Source organism: Lepus europaeus, chromosome X (assembly GCF_033115175.1).
Source record: "Lepus europaeus isolate LE1 chromosome X, mLepTim1.pri, whole genome shotgun sequence".
In the NCBI taxonomy this organism is placed as follows: domain Eukaryota; kingdom Metazoa; phylum Chordata; class Mammalia; order Lagomorpha; family Leporidae; genus Lepus; species Lepus europaeus.
In genome coordinates, this window is record NC_084850.1 from 108,155,306 (window position 1) to 108,171,050 (window position 15,745).

The following is a 15,745-nucleotide window of genomic DNA, read 5'->3' on the forward strand; positions in this document are numbered from 1 at the left end:
AATTCTAATATTTTACTACATCCAAAGGAGGCCTGAAGGAAGTCACTGAGCACACCACCTACTTTGTTCCTCAGGCTCCTAGGGACCTTGTGAGTTGTGTACTTCTGCACCAACAACTTCTCTTTCCTGTAAATTATGTGCTTATCAATCTAACAGAAGGTCATAAATGATACTTTGGCTGATACTCTTCTTATTTTTGACTGCTTTAGGAAATCAAGTAAAAATACTTAAATTCTATGATACCATAAACTGATAGCTAACTAGAGCAAAGTTTACACAGGGAAGAAAGATGAAAGAATAAATAGAGAAAGAATTCAGTATGAGATAATTACATCTGACCCTAGTGAGAAGCAGAAAATGGCAGTTTCATTTAAAAAGCAGTCTCACGGCAAGATTTTAAAAGTTTTAACTACTTCATTTTCAAGGTAAAATTTTACTACAATCTCAACTATAGCTACCAGTTAATTTCCAACTGTCTCCCAAGGTACAATTAAACATTATGTAAAAGGAATCTATTTCTGTGATACTTCTTACCTTCTCATAAATTTTACTGATTTCTTCATTTGGGCTAAATACTAGCTGCAATGTCCCACAACCTGATGCCCAAATAATTTTTTGTATAGCTCTAATTACACAAATATCAGGCATGTATCTTGAAGCCTGTAAGAGTGATTAAAATTGTTGTTAGAATATAAGAGCACAATAATCACCAGAATACAAAAAAAAAAAAAAAAAAATTTCTTCTTGCAAAGTGAACAGGAGTTGCCACGAATAAGTACCATCATTTTAAAGGTTCCCAAGTTGAACTACCCCCCCTTTTTTCTTAAGAAGCAACATCTCAAAATGTGTTTTCCAAGTTAATATCCTGCCCTGAACTATTTCCCTAAGTATTAAAAAAGAACACTACAAAGATGACATTCATTCCACTCCTAGTTTTATAACCAAGAGAAATGGAAACTTATGTCCAAATGCACATCTATACAAAGTGTTCATGGCAGCTTTATTCACAAAAAAGGGAAAACATTCAAGTATACTTCCTTAAATATATGAACAAAACGTGGAATACTTATTATGATACTACCAAACAATAAAAAGGAATGAACTCAATTCACATAAAAAAGGTTAACTCTCAGTATTATTATTCTTAGTGAAACAAGTCATACACAAAAATAGGTACACCGTATGATTCATTTGTTTAAAATTCTAGAAAATGAAAACTACTCCATAGGGACAATAAGACCACTGGTTACTTGGGGGCCAGAAGTGGAAAGAAAAACATATTGCAAAGGGGTATAAGCAAAGAGTGATGACAATATTCTGTGTCTTGACTGTGACAGTGGTTCCACATATTTTATGTGTCAAAAATTCACTGACCTGTGTACTTTAAAAGGACTCTGGTTTATATACATCAAATTGATTAAGAACAAAGTATTGATATTAATAATACATAAAATTGATGTCTAGATAGGAGACAGTGATTAAGTGCGTCTAGGAAAATTCAACTGCTTTTACGATATAACTAATATTATATACACATATATAAAAATAGCAACTTTATAATAGAATACCAACCTCATCAGATATCTGCTGAGCAAGACGAACTGACACATTTCTAAGCATGCATTCAGATGATGGATTAGGAATGCTCTGAAGGGCATTTTGAAGCACCACGGCTTGATCATGAGTAACTTGGTTGACCTGAAAAAAGTTAACCATTTTATTTGGAGTAAATAATTTGTATATATCAGACTGAATCATTTGCTTCTCATCCATCACCACTCCCTCAGGATGACCACCTTCCATATATACATTCTAGAACCTGTGGTGACTTACACAAAAAGCACTTCAAGCAGCCCCAAGTGTGGGCTTCCTCTCTTTCTTGTGCATTAGAATGCCACGTGTCTCTCTGTAAACTTCCATTTCCAAGCAATCCAACTTGTAACTCTACATCTGGGCTCAGCTTAACTTGCAAGGGTTAAATGACATGCTGAACCTATTGGTTCCAAACTCAGCTAGAAATTCAGGAAAGTATTATACATCTTTTAAAAACATGTTCCTAGGCAGAACCCTCTTGAATTCCTCATTGTCATTAAATTCTTCTTTGGAAAGGAGAAAAATGAAGGAATATTAAAAAAAAAGAAAAAGAAAAAGTAGGATCCAAGTGTAAAAGGTACCAATGTTTTAACTTAAAGGTGTTAACTAAGCCTTCAAAAAAAAAAAAATCTAATTTATTTGAAAAGCAGAGTGACAAAGACAGAGAGAGATAATCTACTATCCATTGCTTCACTCCCCAAGTGGCCGCAACGGCCAGGGCTTATGAGGCTGAAGTCATGTCCTGGAACTCCATCTAAATCTACCACGTGGGTGGCAGGGACCCAAGCACTTGGGCTATCCTCTGCTGTTCTCCTAGATGTATTATTAGCAGGGAGCTGGATGGGAAGGAAAGCAGCTGGGACTCAAAATGGTGTCAGTGTCACGGGCAGTGTGGCTTAATCCACTGCACACCACAACATGGGTCCTCTAACCAAGCTTTAAAGGCCATGAGAAAAAACCAGTTGCATTCTATTAAAGTAGCTGATAGCCAGGCAATTCTGATTGCCTTCAAGTTGTAATTCCTTTCCCTTATATGGTAAATATATGTAAAACATATTTCTATATTACTAACTTTGCATTTAGCTCCCTACAGTGAACTCCTTAAGATTAGAGGTTATTTATTATGTACCTTTACCCAGAGTGGTACAATCACAGAATTAACACACTGGTGAAAAGGTAAAAATGGAAGCATGTAACTTTTTCCCGTGTATTTCATTGAACACCTTTCTCAGGGATCATGACAAGAATCTTTTTATCCTAACAAGAACCTTTTTTGTAACCTAATTAAAATTGCTTAAAGAAATCCTAATGAAGATGCAAAATATAAAATTTAAGCTTTCTTTATAAGGAAAATCTCTAACAAATATGAAAGTAGAACAAGAATGGTATAATGAACTCCCATGCACCCATTATGCAGCTTCAACTACTATCAACAGTGGACCAAAATTACTTCATCTACCCCTTCCCTAACTCCAGGACTGTTTTCAGGTAAATCCTGGTTATTATAATTTCACCTGTAAACACTTCAGCAATTATTTCAGAAATAAAGGGGTTGTTTCAAACATTACATTATCACACTCAAAACAATTATATATGATGATTATTATAATTATTAACATTCCATCTCCAGAATTAAGACCTAAGATATTTCTAGAGAAGAAAATCATTATTACTGTAACTTTTATTTTCTATCAGTAACTGGGTAAAACCATTATTTATGACTTTTACAAAAGAACTAAACTAAAATGTTAATTATAGCTAAATGCATAGTTTGACCTCTGATAAACAGGCATCAAATTCTGGCATGTCTGGAGAACTTTTGGTGACATGGATCAAGGATGCCACCAAGGCAAAGTCAAAGTCAGAATTCGCTTAGAACTGGAAATTCAGCCCATTAGGGTGGAAGGGAAGCTGGCAATGGGCTAATCAATGACTTCTCCTATTACCACTAGCGCCTTAATGCTTCTGCCATGCTTACGTTAAACAGATTCATAGTTAGGTTTTTGTTAGGTTTTAGGGTAACTAAAAGGTCAAGAGGATTTAAGTGGGTAGGAAGGAAACATCCTCTCAAATCAGTAAATATAGGCAATGAAGACCATTTGCATTTTTAACACAAATACAATAGAGGAAAATCTAAAATAAGGTACCACTAGAAAGGAACTTTTAACACTCTAAGTCAACCTTGGACTCTGGAGTCGAGAGAAATTTAACTTAAAAAATTATCTACAATAATAAAAAGATTTTTTAAAAGTCTGTATTACCGATGTCATGGGATTCACGCCTTCTACACCTGGCTGACACGCTTCTGCCACAGCTCGAACGTGGCCATAGCCAATGGCAGTTAGTAAGAGTTTGGCTATTTTAAGAGCATTGAGGTAAGCACCCCTTCGAGTTTCCATATCTGCATTTGGTAGGAAGTTATTTCTGGTTAGCATACTCAGGACAAGGGGTAGACCACCACTTTTCAAGAAGTGAAACTGAAAATCAGAGGAGTCATCAGCCAGAGGTGCACCAGCAGGCATTAACAAAGCATAGACTACCTGGAAAAAAAAAGGGGGAGGGGGCTGCATTAAAAGGTTTTTAAAAAATAATTTCTTTTGTTTCTCCTATCATCACTAAGAAATTCTTGACTATTTCAAAAATGTTATAATCTTACACACATTTTCAATTACCATATAAAAGGCCCATTTAAAGAACATGGAACAGATTCAAAAGGAAAAAAACCAACCTCTGTTAGGTATAGCACTTGTGAGGCTGAAGGACCAAAGAAAAGTGAATCAAGAGATGGACTAAGGCTGCTTTCTCCAAGTTTGGCGTGGTCTAAACAAATAGCTCTTAATTTTTCTATTGTTGTGCTATCTGTAAGAAAAAGAACATGGCTGGAAATGAAAGATAATTTCACGTGTTCATAACATTTCAATTTTGATATTATGAAGACTATTCTCATACAAATTAACAATCAATTCAGTTAAGCTGTAGGCTCAAAGTTCATAAGACACAGCTCTGTACTGATCTTTTAAAAAGCAAACAGGGTTCTTAATTCAGTCAACCTAAACAAAAAGGAGGTATCTCTTACTCAAAGATCTCAAAAACAACATGCCACCTTCTTCAGTTACTGGAGACTGAAAAAAATACAACATAGTTCTAGTTGAAAACTACAACAAAATTACACACTCTTCCCTCCAACTTCTCTGTCTCTATGACGATATATATTAACCAGCTTGCTTCACCGAAGGAGACTTTAGTGGTACCCAAGAGAAACTGAATCCTAAAAAGCAAACATTAAAAATAAAAAGAGGCATAGTAGCCAATGTTCATTTTAAAGTAAGCAGAACTTGGTTTTCTTCTGTCATAATATCAAGACAAATTACAGTAGTATCAATTACTGATACTACTGATACAGTAATATCAATTCAAATTACAGTAAAATTATAAGGTTTTCAAAAACTTAATTAAGCTTAGCCATCAAACACTAAAATTTAAATATAATCAACTTCAGAAACACTTTGTAATCAACTTATTTCCAAGGGCTGCAGTTAAACAAATAAGACCATTTTTTTAATAAGTAAAAACTTCTTCTGAGGAATAAAATGCAGATAACTAAAAAATCAATATAATTTTCTTAGGGTAAATTACATTTCTATAAGCCTGGAAATAGCTGTCATATCTGACCAAAAATTTTTCAACCTGTACTGAAATGCTTGGTTGTCTCTGTTACAAGATAGTGAGATGTAGCTTAACTAACTGAAATACTAAGTTTCTATAATAAATTATTTGAGTATCTTCTCATCATTAAAAATTCATTTTCTATGTAACCTTTATTAAAGTGACATATTTTACAAGTACAATCCCTATTCTTTATGTCTCCCTACCTTCTGTTTTTTTTTACACTAAAGATTCTAGCAACTAAATCACTACAATTGTTTCATCATAAAAAATCCCACAAGCATAAAGAATTTGGACATAGAGTCCAAGACCTGACATACATTGCCAAATTATTCCCTAAAAACAAATCAATTCATATGTTTAGCTATTACAGAATTTACAACTACTACTTCTTCAAAGAGTTCCTGTTTCCCTTATAGAGTTTGTGAGCATGTGTCTATAATAATCACAGTGACAGAGTGGGTTAAGATTTTAAAATGTAGGTACAGTCACTAGGCTAGAAATTTCCTATACTCACCTAATTCTACAAAAAAGTTATCAGCTCACTTCTATAGGTAGGAAATTCTGTACAGCTAAGAAAACTTATTTCTATGGTTATAAAGTAGCAGCTACAACAATCAGAATTTGAATTCAGGTATTCATTTTTCTACTGTAATGTAACCATCACTGGCTTTCTCCAAAGTTGACTGTTTCAAATTTAGGTACTTTGATTACAAAAAATATGAAAAAAAGCACTATCAGGTTTTCTGACTTAGCTGCATGGAAAGAGCTAACTCACGCCATCTGGTGGTATTAACTCAAACCACAAGATAAGTATTCTGCAGTGGGTTTTGTTTTAAACTATGCTGTGAAGGCTGACTCTGCATACAGAAAGCAGCAATTGTTACTGAGACACTAGTAAATGAAACAATATAAATTCTAAACAGTATAACAGATACAGATTAAATAAAATGAGAGAAGCCTCAGCTAAGAATCTAATAATGTAAACTGATTCTGTCCCACAGGAATGAGACAGCAAGACGGAAAAGCCCAACAAGGTGCTTACTTTAGAAAAAGGCAACAACAGAAGCACAAGAAAGTTTTAAGAGTTATCTAGGCCTATGAAATATGCTGTAATGAGCTGCATTTTATCAGCAATGCACCTTAAGGCCTATTAAAAATAAATGACTATACAAATAAACTCCAAAGGACACAAAAAAAGAAGGGGAAGTAACACTAGAGAGCTGTCACCAAATTTACAATGGTGTAGAATGATTAGAAGACAGGTTTAGTTGAACCAAGAAATGCTTTTGGGGACAAAAAGGGGGAGACAGTATCTATAAATTAGCACTCCACTGAACCCTAAGAAAGATGAAGATCTAAAAATAACAAGCACTTGGGAAGGTACAGATGAGACAAAGGCCTAAAAACAGAGGAACTGAAGTCTGAAGCAAGTGAGACAAAAAGATACAATGTCTACAACTTGTTTTGCAAAGGTTATAAACAACCATAGAGAATGACCTAACATCTATGGTAAAATATATTGTTTTTAAAAAGTTGTATAGAGTTGAATGATTTATACGATTTTTTCTCCGTAAGTCCTGTTATTTTTAGTGCATAACTGTGCGGATCATTACATTTGAGAGGAATATACAGAAACGCTGGAAAAGTACTTGTGAAAAACAAAATCCTATGAAAAAGGATCATCTGGACAGAGATCTTGAAAATTTAACACCAAAACATCTGGAGAAAGGTCAATAAAGTTAAGGAAATCAGACCAAAGGCAGAATAAACTTGATTAGAAAAGGTAAAAATATCAGATCTAATAGATTTAACACCAAACTTAGACATTCCAAAGACACAAAAAGAAAAATATTGACAATGTAACTATCAGAGATTACAAATCTCTCACAACTGTGGAATCTATAAGCCCAATGAGTATCTACCATGAAACAGACCTATCCCAAAGGCATATTATCCTGAAGTTTCAAAACTCAAGGATAGACCCCAAATATCACATGCAAAGAAATAGAAACCAGTAGGGCTTTGGTCTTTTAAAAGTATATCACCAGCTTAGGAGGAAAATATTTTCAATCTTGAATCCCATACCCAAGCTACTAATCAAATGTGAGGGTTGGACTGCATTCAAATAAGGCAAGTCTCAAAAACAATGAACCTCCCACACCCTAAGTACAGGAGCATACTGCAACAAAATCAGAAGGTACCTCAAGAACAGTCCAAAACACAGGAACCACTAAATACAGATCTGACACAAGAAAGTTGTAGAAAAAAGTCCCCAGATGACAGATGTATAGTAGGCAAAGATCAGATTGGGGGGAGCTCCAGGATAACAGTGGAGCTGATAGGACTGCATAATGCAAGTAATGGAAAATTATGCTGTCAGGTTATTAGAAGGTTTGTGAGAAGACTTAATGGTAGAAAAACTGACAAGTAAATAGCCATACCAAGATACCACTGACAAATATAATACAAAAGCTAAAATTTGGAAGTGGTTGTTTCTAAGGAATAAAAAAAAAAAAATGCTGTGGATGACATATAACTTGTACTATCCTCCAGGGCTAGAGTGTAAGTATTGCAGGCATGAGGGCCACATGATCTCTGACACAACTACTAAGCTCTGCTGTTTGTAATCTATACCACAAAGTATGGTACATTTAGCAACAGAATTTGTGAATATATCCCTTTTTTGTCCAGCTTGTACTTTATCATCATTTTAAAATTCTTACCTGGTGGCATAAGCTTCATAAGTACTCTTGCTCCATCTCTAAGAGGTGGCATATTTAGGCTGCTACCTAAGTCTGCAACTTGCCAAAGGAAAGAGATGTATCTGGGATGCAGTGACATTATCTAGAATATAAAATAACCAAAATAATAACTATAAATTATCTGATTGCATAAAATATTCCTCCCAAAAGTTTCTATTTGTTAATCTTCACACTTATGTCCTAAAAAAGATTTTAAAAAGTAGAGTTAGAGAGAAAAGAAGGATAGACAGAGAGAGAGGGAGAGAGGGATCCTCTATCTGCCAGTTCACTCTCCAAATGGCTGCAGAGGACAAGGCTGAGTCAGGCCAAAGCCAGGAGCCTGGAACTGCATCTGGGTCTCCCCTGTAAGTGGCCGGGGCCCAAGCACTCAAGACACCATCTGCTGCTTTTCCCAGGCACACCAGTAAGGAGCTGGATCAGAAGTGGAGCAATCAGGACTCAAACCAGAACTCGCATGGGATACCAGAGTTGAAATGTCGGCCCCTGCTTCTGCCATTTCTAGTCTCAGAATGGTCTGTCTTTCCCATCTTCTTTTTTTTAATGGTAATTTTTATTAAGAAAGAATAAAACTGGATTACATAGGAGACTTTTGTCTTTCCCATCTTCTCACCTTTACAAATCCTTCATGATGCAGATTGAATATATCATCCAAGTCATCTCTAGTCATTTCTTTGTGGTAGCTCTTTTATTGTCCTATTTAAACTACTGCTTTCACACACACAACTCAGACTTTGGACATACTACTAAATACCTAATCCAATTATTAGGACTCATATTCTTTATGTTGCAAATGGCTATTTTAGCCATTAAAATTCTTGTGGAGTGGGGGCTGGCATTCTGGTATAGTGAATTAAGCCACTGCCTGTAATGCCAGCATCCTATATGGGAGCCAGTTCAAGTCCCAGCCGCTTTACTTCCAATCCAGCTCTTCTGTAATTTGTATAGGAAAGCAGTGGAAGGTGGCCCAAGTGCTTGGGCCTCTGCACTCATGTGGGAGACTAGAATGAAGCTCCAGGCTTCTGGCTTCAGCCTGGCCCAGCCACAGCTGTTGCAGCCATTTAGAAGGGTGAACCAGCAGATAGGAGATCTCTGTCTCTCTCCCTGTTTTTTAAATAAACAAATCAATAAATCTCTACCAAAAAAAAAAAAAAAAACTTTCGTGGAGAGAGGTAAAAAGAGAGGGTAAGAAAAGGAGTACTGTTACTGCTTTCTTTGATTACAAAATATGTTATTGATGATCTAAGAAAGACTGCAGATATTTTTCACACATAAATGGTTTTAAAGGGAGGATCAGTAGTGTTTTTCTAAATTTATATATTCAATGTTATAATTATCTACAACAGATTAATTCTATAGCAATACTATAAGGAAATCATGTTTTAAATTTCAACTGAGTTACAATCACCTTTCAGAGGGATCCATTCATTTACTTGCTTGAAAGCTGAGGGAGAGTGGGAAGGGGAAGGGAATGGGGGAAAGAGACACAGAAGAGAGGAGAGAGACAGAGAACGAATCTCCCCAAAAGCTTGCAATAGCCAGGGAAGGGCCAGGCTGAAACCAAGGGCTCTTCAGTCTCCCATGTAGGTGGCAGAGACCCAAGTACTTGAGCCTTCATCTGGTATCTCCCAAGATGTGCATTAGCAAGCAGCTGAACTGGAAGCAGAGGCAGGACTCAAACCCAGCACTCTGAAAACAGATGCCAGAGTCCCAAATGGTGGCTTAACTAGCTACACCACAACTTCTGTCACATTAGAAGGATCCATTCTGAAGTTGATGGCCAAGTGGATAGCTACTTGATATTTTGCCTCATGAACTCTAAGATCTTTAAGAGAAAAGGAACTATTCTAAGATCTTTATGTTCAGACCCTACTATAATGCCCTGCATATAGTAGTTAAGAACTTTCTCTACTCACCACTCCGGGCAAACAGCTTTCCACTTCTGGATTGGGACCATCACTGTAATGATTACCATGGTTTCCCGGAGATCCAGTTGAGGAATCAGAAGAGCTATCAGGGCTTGAAGGCATATTGGAACTTATTTGTGTAAGTTTGGCTGTAATTAGCTGAAAATGAGATACCACATTAGTATTAAACACTAGGAAAAATACTTACATGAAACAAAGGATTTAGTGATATACCAACAAAAGCAAATAAGCAACACTTTTAGGAAAATACTTAAAAAAATACTGTCTCTTATAGCCACTTAACTCATTTTGGTTTTAGAAATCCTTTCCTTTATTGGTAGGTATCACGATGTCTATTTAGGGTTGTAACCCAAATACCTAAAACATAACACCATATACAACAAATTCTCAACTAGCACTTTTTTCCAGACTCATTTTGAAAGACAGTGACAGACAGAGCGAGACAGGCAGAGGGAGCAGCTGAGACTGGGCCAGGCAGAAGCCAGGAGCCCCTAATTCTATCCAGGTTCCCATGTGGGTGGCAGAGACTCAAGTATTTGAGCCATCATCTGCTGCATTCAGCAAGAAGTTAAATCAGAAACAAAGCAGCTGAGTGCTGTAATACTGGCCCTAGCATTCCTTAAATAAATGAAACAGTCTCAGATTTGATTTTGCTAAAATTGGTAACTATATATACTTACCGATTTATCTTTTAGGTTTAACTGTCCAATCAACTTTCTATCATCTCCAGGATCTATCAGCTCACCGCCCACAAAAAGCTCAATTTTGGTATGGGCTACATTGGCTTTAATACGATTGAGAATACATCGTCGAACTGAACCAATTGTATCATTTGTATGAGACCATACCTCCAAGTCATCAACCTGTCTGCCTTGGTTTGGAAATCGAACTATGAAAGAGAGGTGTTTACCACGGAAAGCCCTATGGGGAGAAGGGAGGAGAGAAAAAAAGGCAAAACATTATCATGTTCAGCAGACTTGCCAAGAAAATTAACCTGGTCATAAGGTAGTACTGAATGTTTTATTATTAAGTAAGAGAAGTGAGTTATTGTTAATATTTTTAGCATCTTGAATATAAATATTTCTTGTTCCTTTTAATGACAAATAAGTAATCTTCAAAACAGAATCACATTCCATTGTTACTATTCTTGTACACCTTGTACCCCAAAAATGAGGTATCTACCTATAAGAAATTAGAGACATAAATAATACTTCCCTGATTTTTACACTATCAAACTCCAACTCACTGAGACTACTACTGAATGTGAAAGATACACTTCATCTTGAGAACATCAACAACATTAAAACGTAAATTTTCTGAAAAGTTCTTAAGAAAATTCACTCCAGGATGATATGCATGCTGGCATATTATCGCCTTTTAGGTAAGATACAAAATAGATTACCAGATTTGAGGAGCAATTTTATATAATTTCTTAGTTAATAGAGCACTTAAAAGAGAAATATTACTAGATCATCTGAAAATATTTCTAGTGTTATTAGTTATTTGTCAAGGCATCTTTTAATATTTCTTTCCAATTACTTTCCAGTCTTACTACACTATTATCTTTAACAATGTAAGTAAATGAAATCAAAACAAAGATACTTCAACTGCAAAATATCACCATAGTATTTAATGGGAGATACTGCCAAAGGGAAAAACAAGGAACAACAAAACAACCCACAAAAAATGCAAAGAGGAAAAAGGACTCAATGAGAATGCCTTAGCCAAAAACCCGTTAACAAAATAAAAGTAGATTGTGGGGGAGGGTTAACTATAATAAAGATTCTGTAAGATGCAAATGATATTTTTAATAGGCAAGACACTAATATTTTCAAAAAAGGAGTTATTTCCTCACTCTCCTTTTACCTGTATATATCATTATCTTTATGAAATGGCTAGGAAAATACCAAATAATTAAGAATAAATACAAATATATTAGTTATTCACAAACCTTGACATAGGTAGAATTGTTCTTTCCTCATGGTAATCACTGTCACATTCATTTATATATTCTCTTAAAACAGTTAATACTCGAACCATTCGAACAGCTTCCTGTCTTGCACAATTAATACTATCTTTGTCACCGTCCAAAACACACAAAGTGTCATAGGAGGCTTTCAAACGATCAAAACAGGACTGAATGAAGTCTTCATGGATCACCACCTACAAGTAATGGGCCAAAAAAGATTGCTCAAGTTGCTTTGAAATAGAACAACTAAACATACAGCAATTCAATTAAAGATGGGAATACCTAATTTAAAATTGTTCTCAAGTAATAATGATTACATTGATAACAAAACACATCTGGTTTCTTAAGAAATTAGCATAAAGTTAACCAGTATAACTAGTCAAAAATGGACTTCAGAATAAGGTGACAGTATCAAAATAAATTCAGTAGAATTCTTCTGCTGTTTTAACATATAATAAATAATTTAAATCAAAATAACCTCAATCATCTCAAGATAATTATTGAGGCAAGACTTACTTAGATTGTATTTTATACAAGAGAAAATACAGACTAAAAATACTTTAAAACAAGTTAAAACAATTTCCAGTTCATTCTGAACTAAAGAAAAACATTCTCATAGCAACAGTTTCATCATCAGAATTCTAATAGTGAAAGTTTCATTGCATGAAAATTCTCACCTGATTGACCTGTAGCCTTGGACCAAGGTTTGTGTATATCTCTTTAAGGAGATCTATAGCTCTGCTGGCAATATCATCATTACTCTGAATTACCACCTAGGTTCAAAAAGATTAAAGTGATAATCCCTTTCAAGAAATTATTTATTTATTTATTTTATTTGAAAGACAGAGTTACAGAGAAGACACAAAGAGATGTTCCATCCTCTTGTACACTCACTGAATTGTTGCAACAGCAGGGGCTGAGCTGGGCTGGGCACCAGGAGCTTTTTCTGAGTCTCCCGCACGGGTAGCAGGGGTCAAAGCATTTGGGTCATGCTCTGCAGCATTCCCAGACATATTAGCAGAGAGGTGGATCTGAAGTGGAGTAGCCAGGACCTGAACCAACGCCCAAATGGGTATGCAGGTATTGGAGGGGGTGGCTTAACCTACTGCACCACAATGCCGGCCCCAAGAAATATTTCAGATGGTATTTTTTTTTTCTTTCTTTCTTTTTTTTTAAATTTCTGACAGGCAGAGTGGACAGTGAGAGAGAGACAGAGAGAAAGGTCTTCCTTTTGCCGTTGGTTCACCCTCCAATGGCCGCCGCGGTAGGCGCGCTGCAGCCGGCGCACCGCGCTGACCCGATGGCAGGAGCCAGGTGCTTATCCTGGTCTCCCATGCGGGTGCAGGGCCCAAGCACTTGGGCCATCCTCCACTGCACTCCCTGGCCATAGCAGAGAGCTGGCCTGGAAGAGGGGACAACCGGGACAGGATCGGTGCCCCGACCGGGACTAGAACCCGGTGTGTCGGCGCCGCAAGGCGGAGGATTAGCCTAGTGAGCCGCGGCGCCAGCCTCAGATGGTATTTAGCCCAAAACATACCCTGTTATTTTTAAATACATTCTTCAATAATTTAATGGTAAGCTGACTGTGAAAATCAAGTTAATTAAGTAAAATTAAATGAATTAAAGAAACAGGCTAAAAGAATAAATGCAAAATGCCAGGTCTCTGAATAATGCAATTTAGGAATGAGATACATTTTACTAAGGTAAAATATGCTTTGACCAGTATAATTTAACACCCTGATAACCAAGTTGTAAAGCTTTCAAGAAAGTAAGAGACTATGTGAAACAGTTCAGCATAAAAGGGCTACCCCCTCTCTTCACCTCCAGTTTCTATAAATCTTTGCCATTCATCTAATTATATTAGTGGTTTTCAAACTATGTCTACAACACTAGAGATCTGAGATGTTTCAGGACTAACAGAGGCTTGGGGAGAGGACGGGGGAGGAGTATGGGAAGACTGAGCAAAAACACGGGCTTCCTGTCTTTAACTAGGTTTACATTTTGCAATCTGTATAAATTTTGATTTTCACAGAGTTGCTTTTGCTGTTAAAAAATGCTGAAAACCATTTATATAAATGAATATATTTTAAATACTAAAATACCACAGTAAGCAGCTCAAGTCTACCATTTCCACAAAAATATTTCATAGAAATCCAAAAAACAATATAAACTGCTGTATAACCCCACAAATTCTTAAAGACAGGAACAATACATAAACTATAAGGATGGAAAGATTAGCCTTAATAGATATTTACTCACCCAAGTATTTAAATTAGTGCAAAGAATACATTCACAATTTCTTCTAAATGAAGTCTTACCAGGGCCGGCACTGTGGTGTAGCGGGCAAAGCCACCTCCTACAGTGCTGCCATCCCATACGGGCACCGGTTTGAGTCCCCGCTGCTCCACTTCCCATCCAGCTCTCTGCTATGGCCTGAGAAAGCAGCAGATGGCCCAAGTCCCTGGGCCCCTGCACCCACGTGGGAGACCCGGAGGAAGCTCCTGGCTCCAGATCAGCACAGCTCAGGCCATGGCAGCCAATTGGGGAGTAAATCAGCGGATGAAGACCTCTCTTTCTTTCTCTGCCTCTCCTTCTCTCTCTGTGTAACTCTGACTTTCAAATAGACAAATAAATCTTTATAAAATAAAAAATATAGTCTTACCTTCTGTGCTAGCATTACATGTATAACCTAAAATTAATACTGAAGGGGAAGAAACAGATCTACACTGAATGGGATGGGGTGGGGGGCCGCGGACATTAACTTCTACCAGGAAGCATGAGATTTGTATGGTTAAATTCTAAACATATCTAAACACACAGATTCTAAGCAGACAATAGGAACAGTAGCAGAAGGAGGGAGAAGGGAGAGAGAAGAAAAACTCACTGACAAATTACACAGTAAGATAAAAACAAACAACTGCTACCTCCAGATTCCTGGTATAAGCATCAGAGCAGAATATATAATTTATACACAGAACAATTTATATGTAATTCCTCATCTATTTGGAAAACAACATCAGATAAAGTTAACAGTTCCTACTTTTCACTTACCCTCCAAAGGTAGTCCAACCCTATTAACTCCAAATCATCCATCATATAGGCTCTCCTCTTTGCTACAAGTTTTCCTTCTCGACAATTCACAGCTTTGAAGAATCTCTCAAAACATTTCATTCCATTTTCAGTTAACAGTGAAGGATCAAGCTGGAGCACATTACTTTCAAAGAAGTCCTTATTAATATCAGGATCTAAGTCTGGTTCATCTCCCATCAATTTGGAATACCACTTAAAACAGGCTTCACGATCACAAAGGTACACTGCATTCTCAGCTAAGCATTTCCATATCTGTTTTGCCTGAGGAGCACATAGCCACAGTTGGCCATCCTTTAAGAGAAATCTTGGAAAAATGAACAAAAAACAATTAAATTTATATAATTTTTAAGCAGAAAGGCCAGGTGTATATGCATGAAATAATAATTCACAACAATTGCATTTTAACTACAGATAAAAAGACATTAGTTTTTTCAGAAGAAAAAATAAAAGTTCAACTTTTATTTGGCACTTAAAAAATACTACATATTGGGGCCGGCACGGTGGCATAGAAAGGTAAGCCTCCACCTGTAGTGCTGGCATCCTATACAGCCACCAAATCCCAGCTTCTCCACTTCCAATCCAGCTCTCTGCTAACGCACCTGGGAAAGCACAAGAAGATGGCCCAAGTACTTGGGCCCCTACAACCATGTGGGAGACCTGTATGAAACTCCTGGCTTCTGCCTGGCCTAGCTCCAGCTGTTGCAGCCATTTGGGGGAGTGAACCAGCAGATGAAAGA

At 36.6% G+C, this 15,745-nt stretch overlaps 1 protein-coding gene across 6 annotated transcripts in view; it reads right to left on the reverse strand.

Moving 5' to 3' along the window:
• USP9X (ubiquitin specific peptidase 9 X-linked) overlaps positions 1–15,745 on the reverse strand; it is a 136,846-nt gene that overhangs the window by 46,161 nt on the left and 74,940 nt on the right. For all 6 annotated transcript variants that reach the window (XM_062183741.1, XM_062183739.1, XM_062183740.1 and 3 more), the window contains 10 exons: positions 14,970–15,312; positions 12,596–12,691; positions 11,901–12,112; positions 10,630–10,870; positions 9,938–10,087; positions 7,986–8,106; positions 4,322–4,452; positions 3,855–4,133; positions 1,573–1,698; positions 535–660 (listed from right to left, as the gene is read on the reverse strand). In XM_062183741.1, coding sequence (XP_062039725.1) covers positions 535–660; positions 1,573–1,698; positions 3,855–4,133; positions 4,322–4,452; positions 7,986–8,106; positions 9,938–10,087; positions 10,630–10,870; positions 11,901–12,112; positions 12,596–12,691; positions 14,970–15,312 — 1,825 coding nt within the window. The remainder of the gene's footprint in view (positions 1–534; positions 661–1,572; positions 1,699–3,854; positions 4,134–4,321; positions 4,453–7,985; positions 8,107–9,937; positions 10,088–10,629; positions 10,871–11,900; positions 12,113–12,595; positions 12,692–14,969; positions 15,313–15,745) is intronic.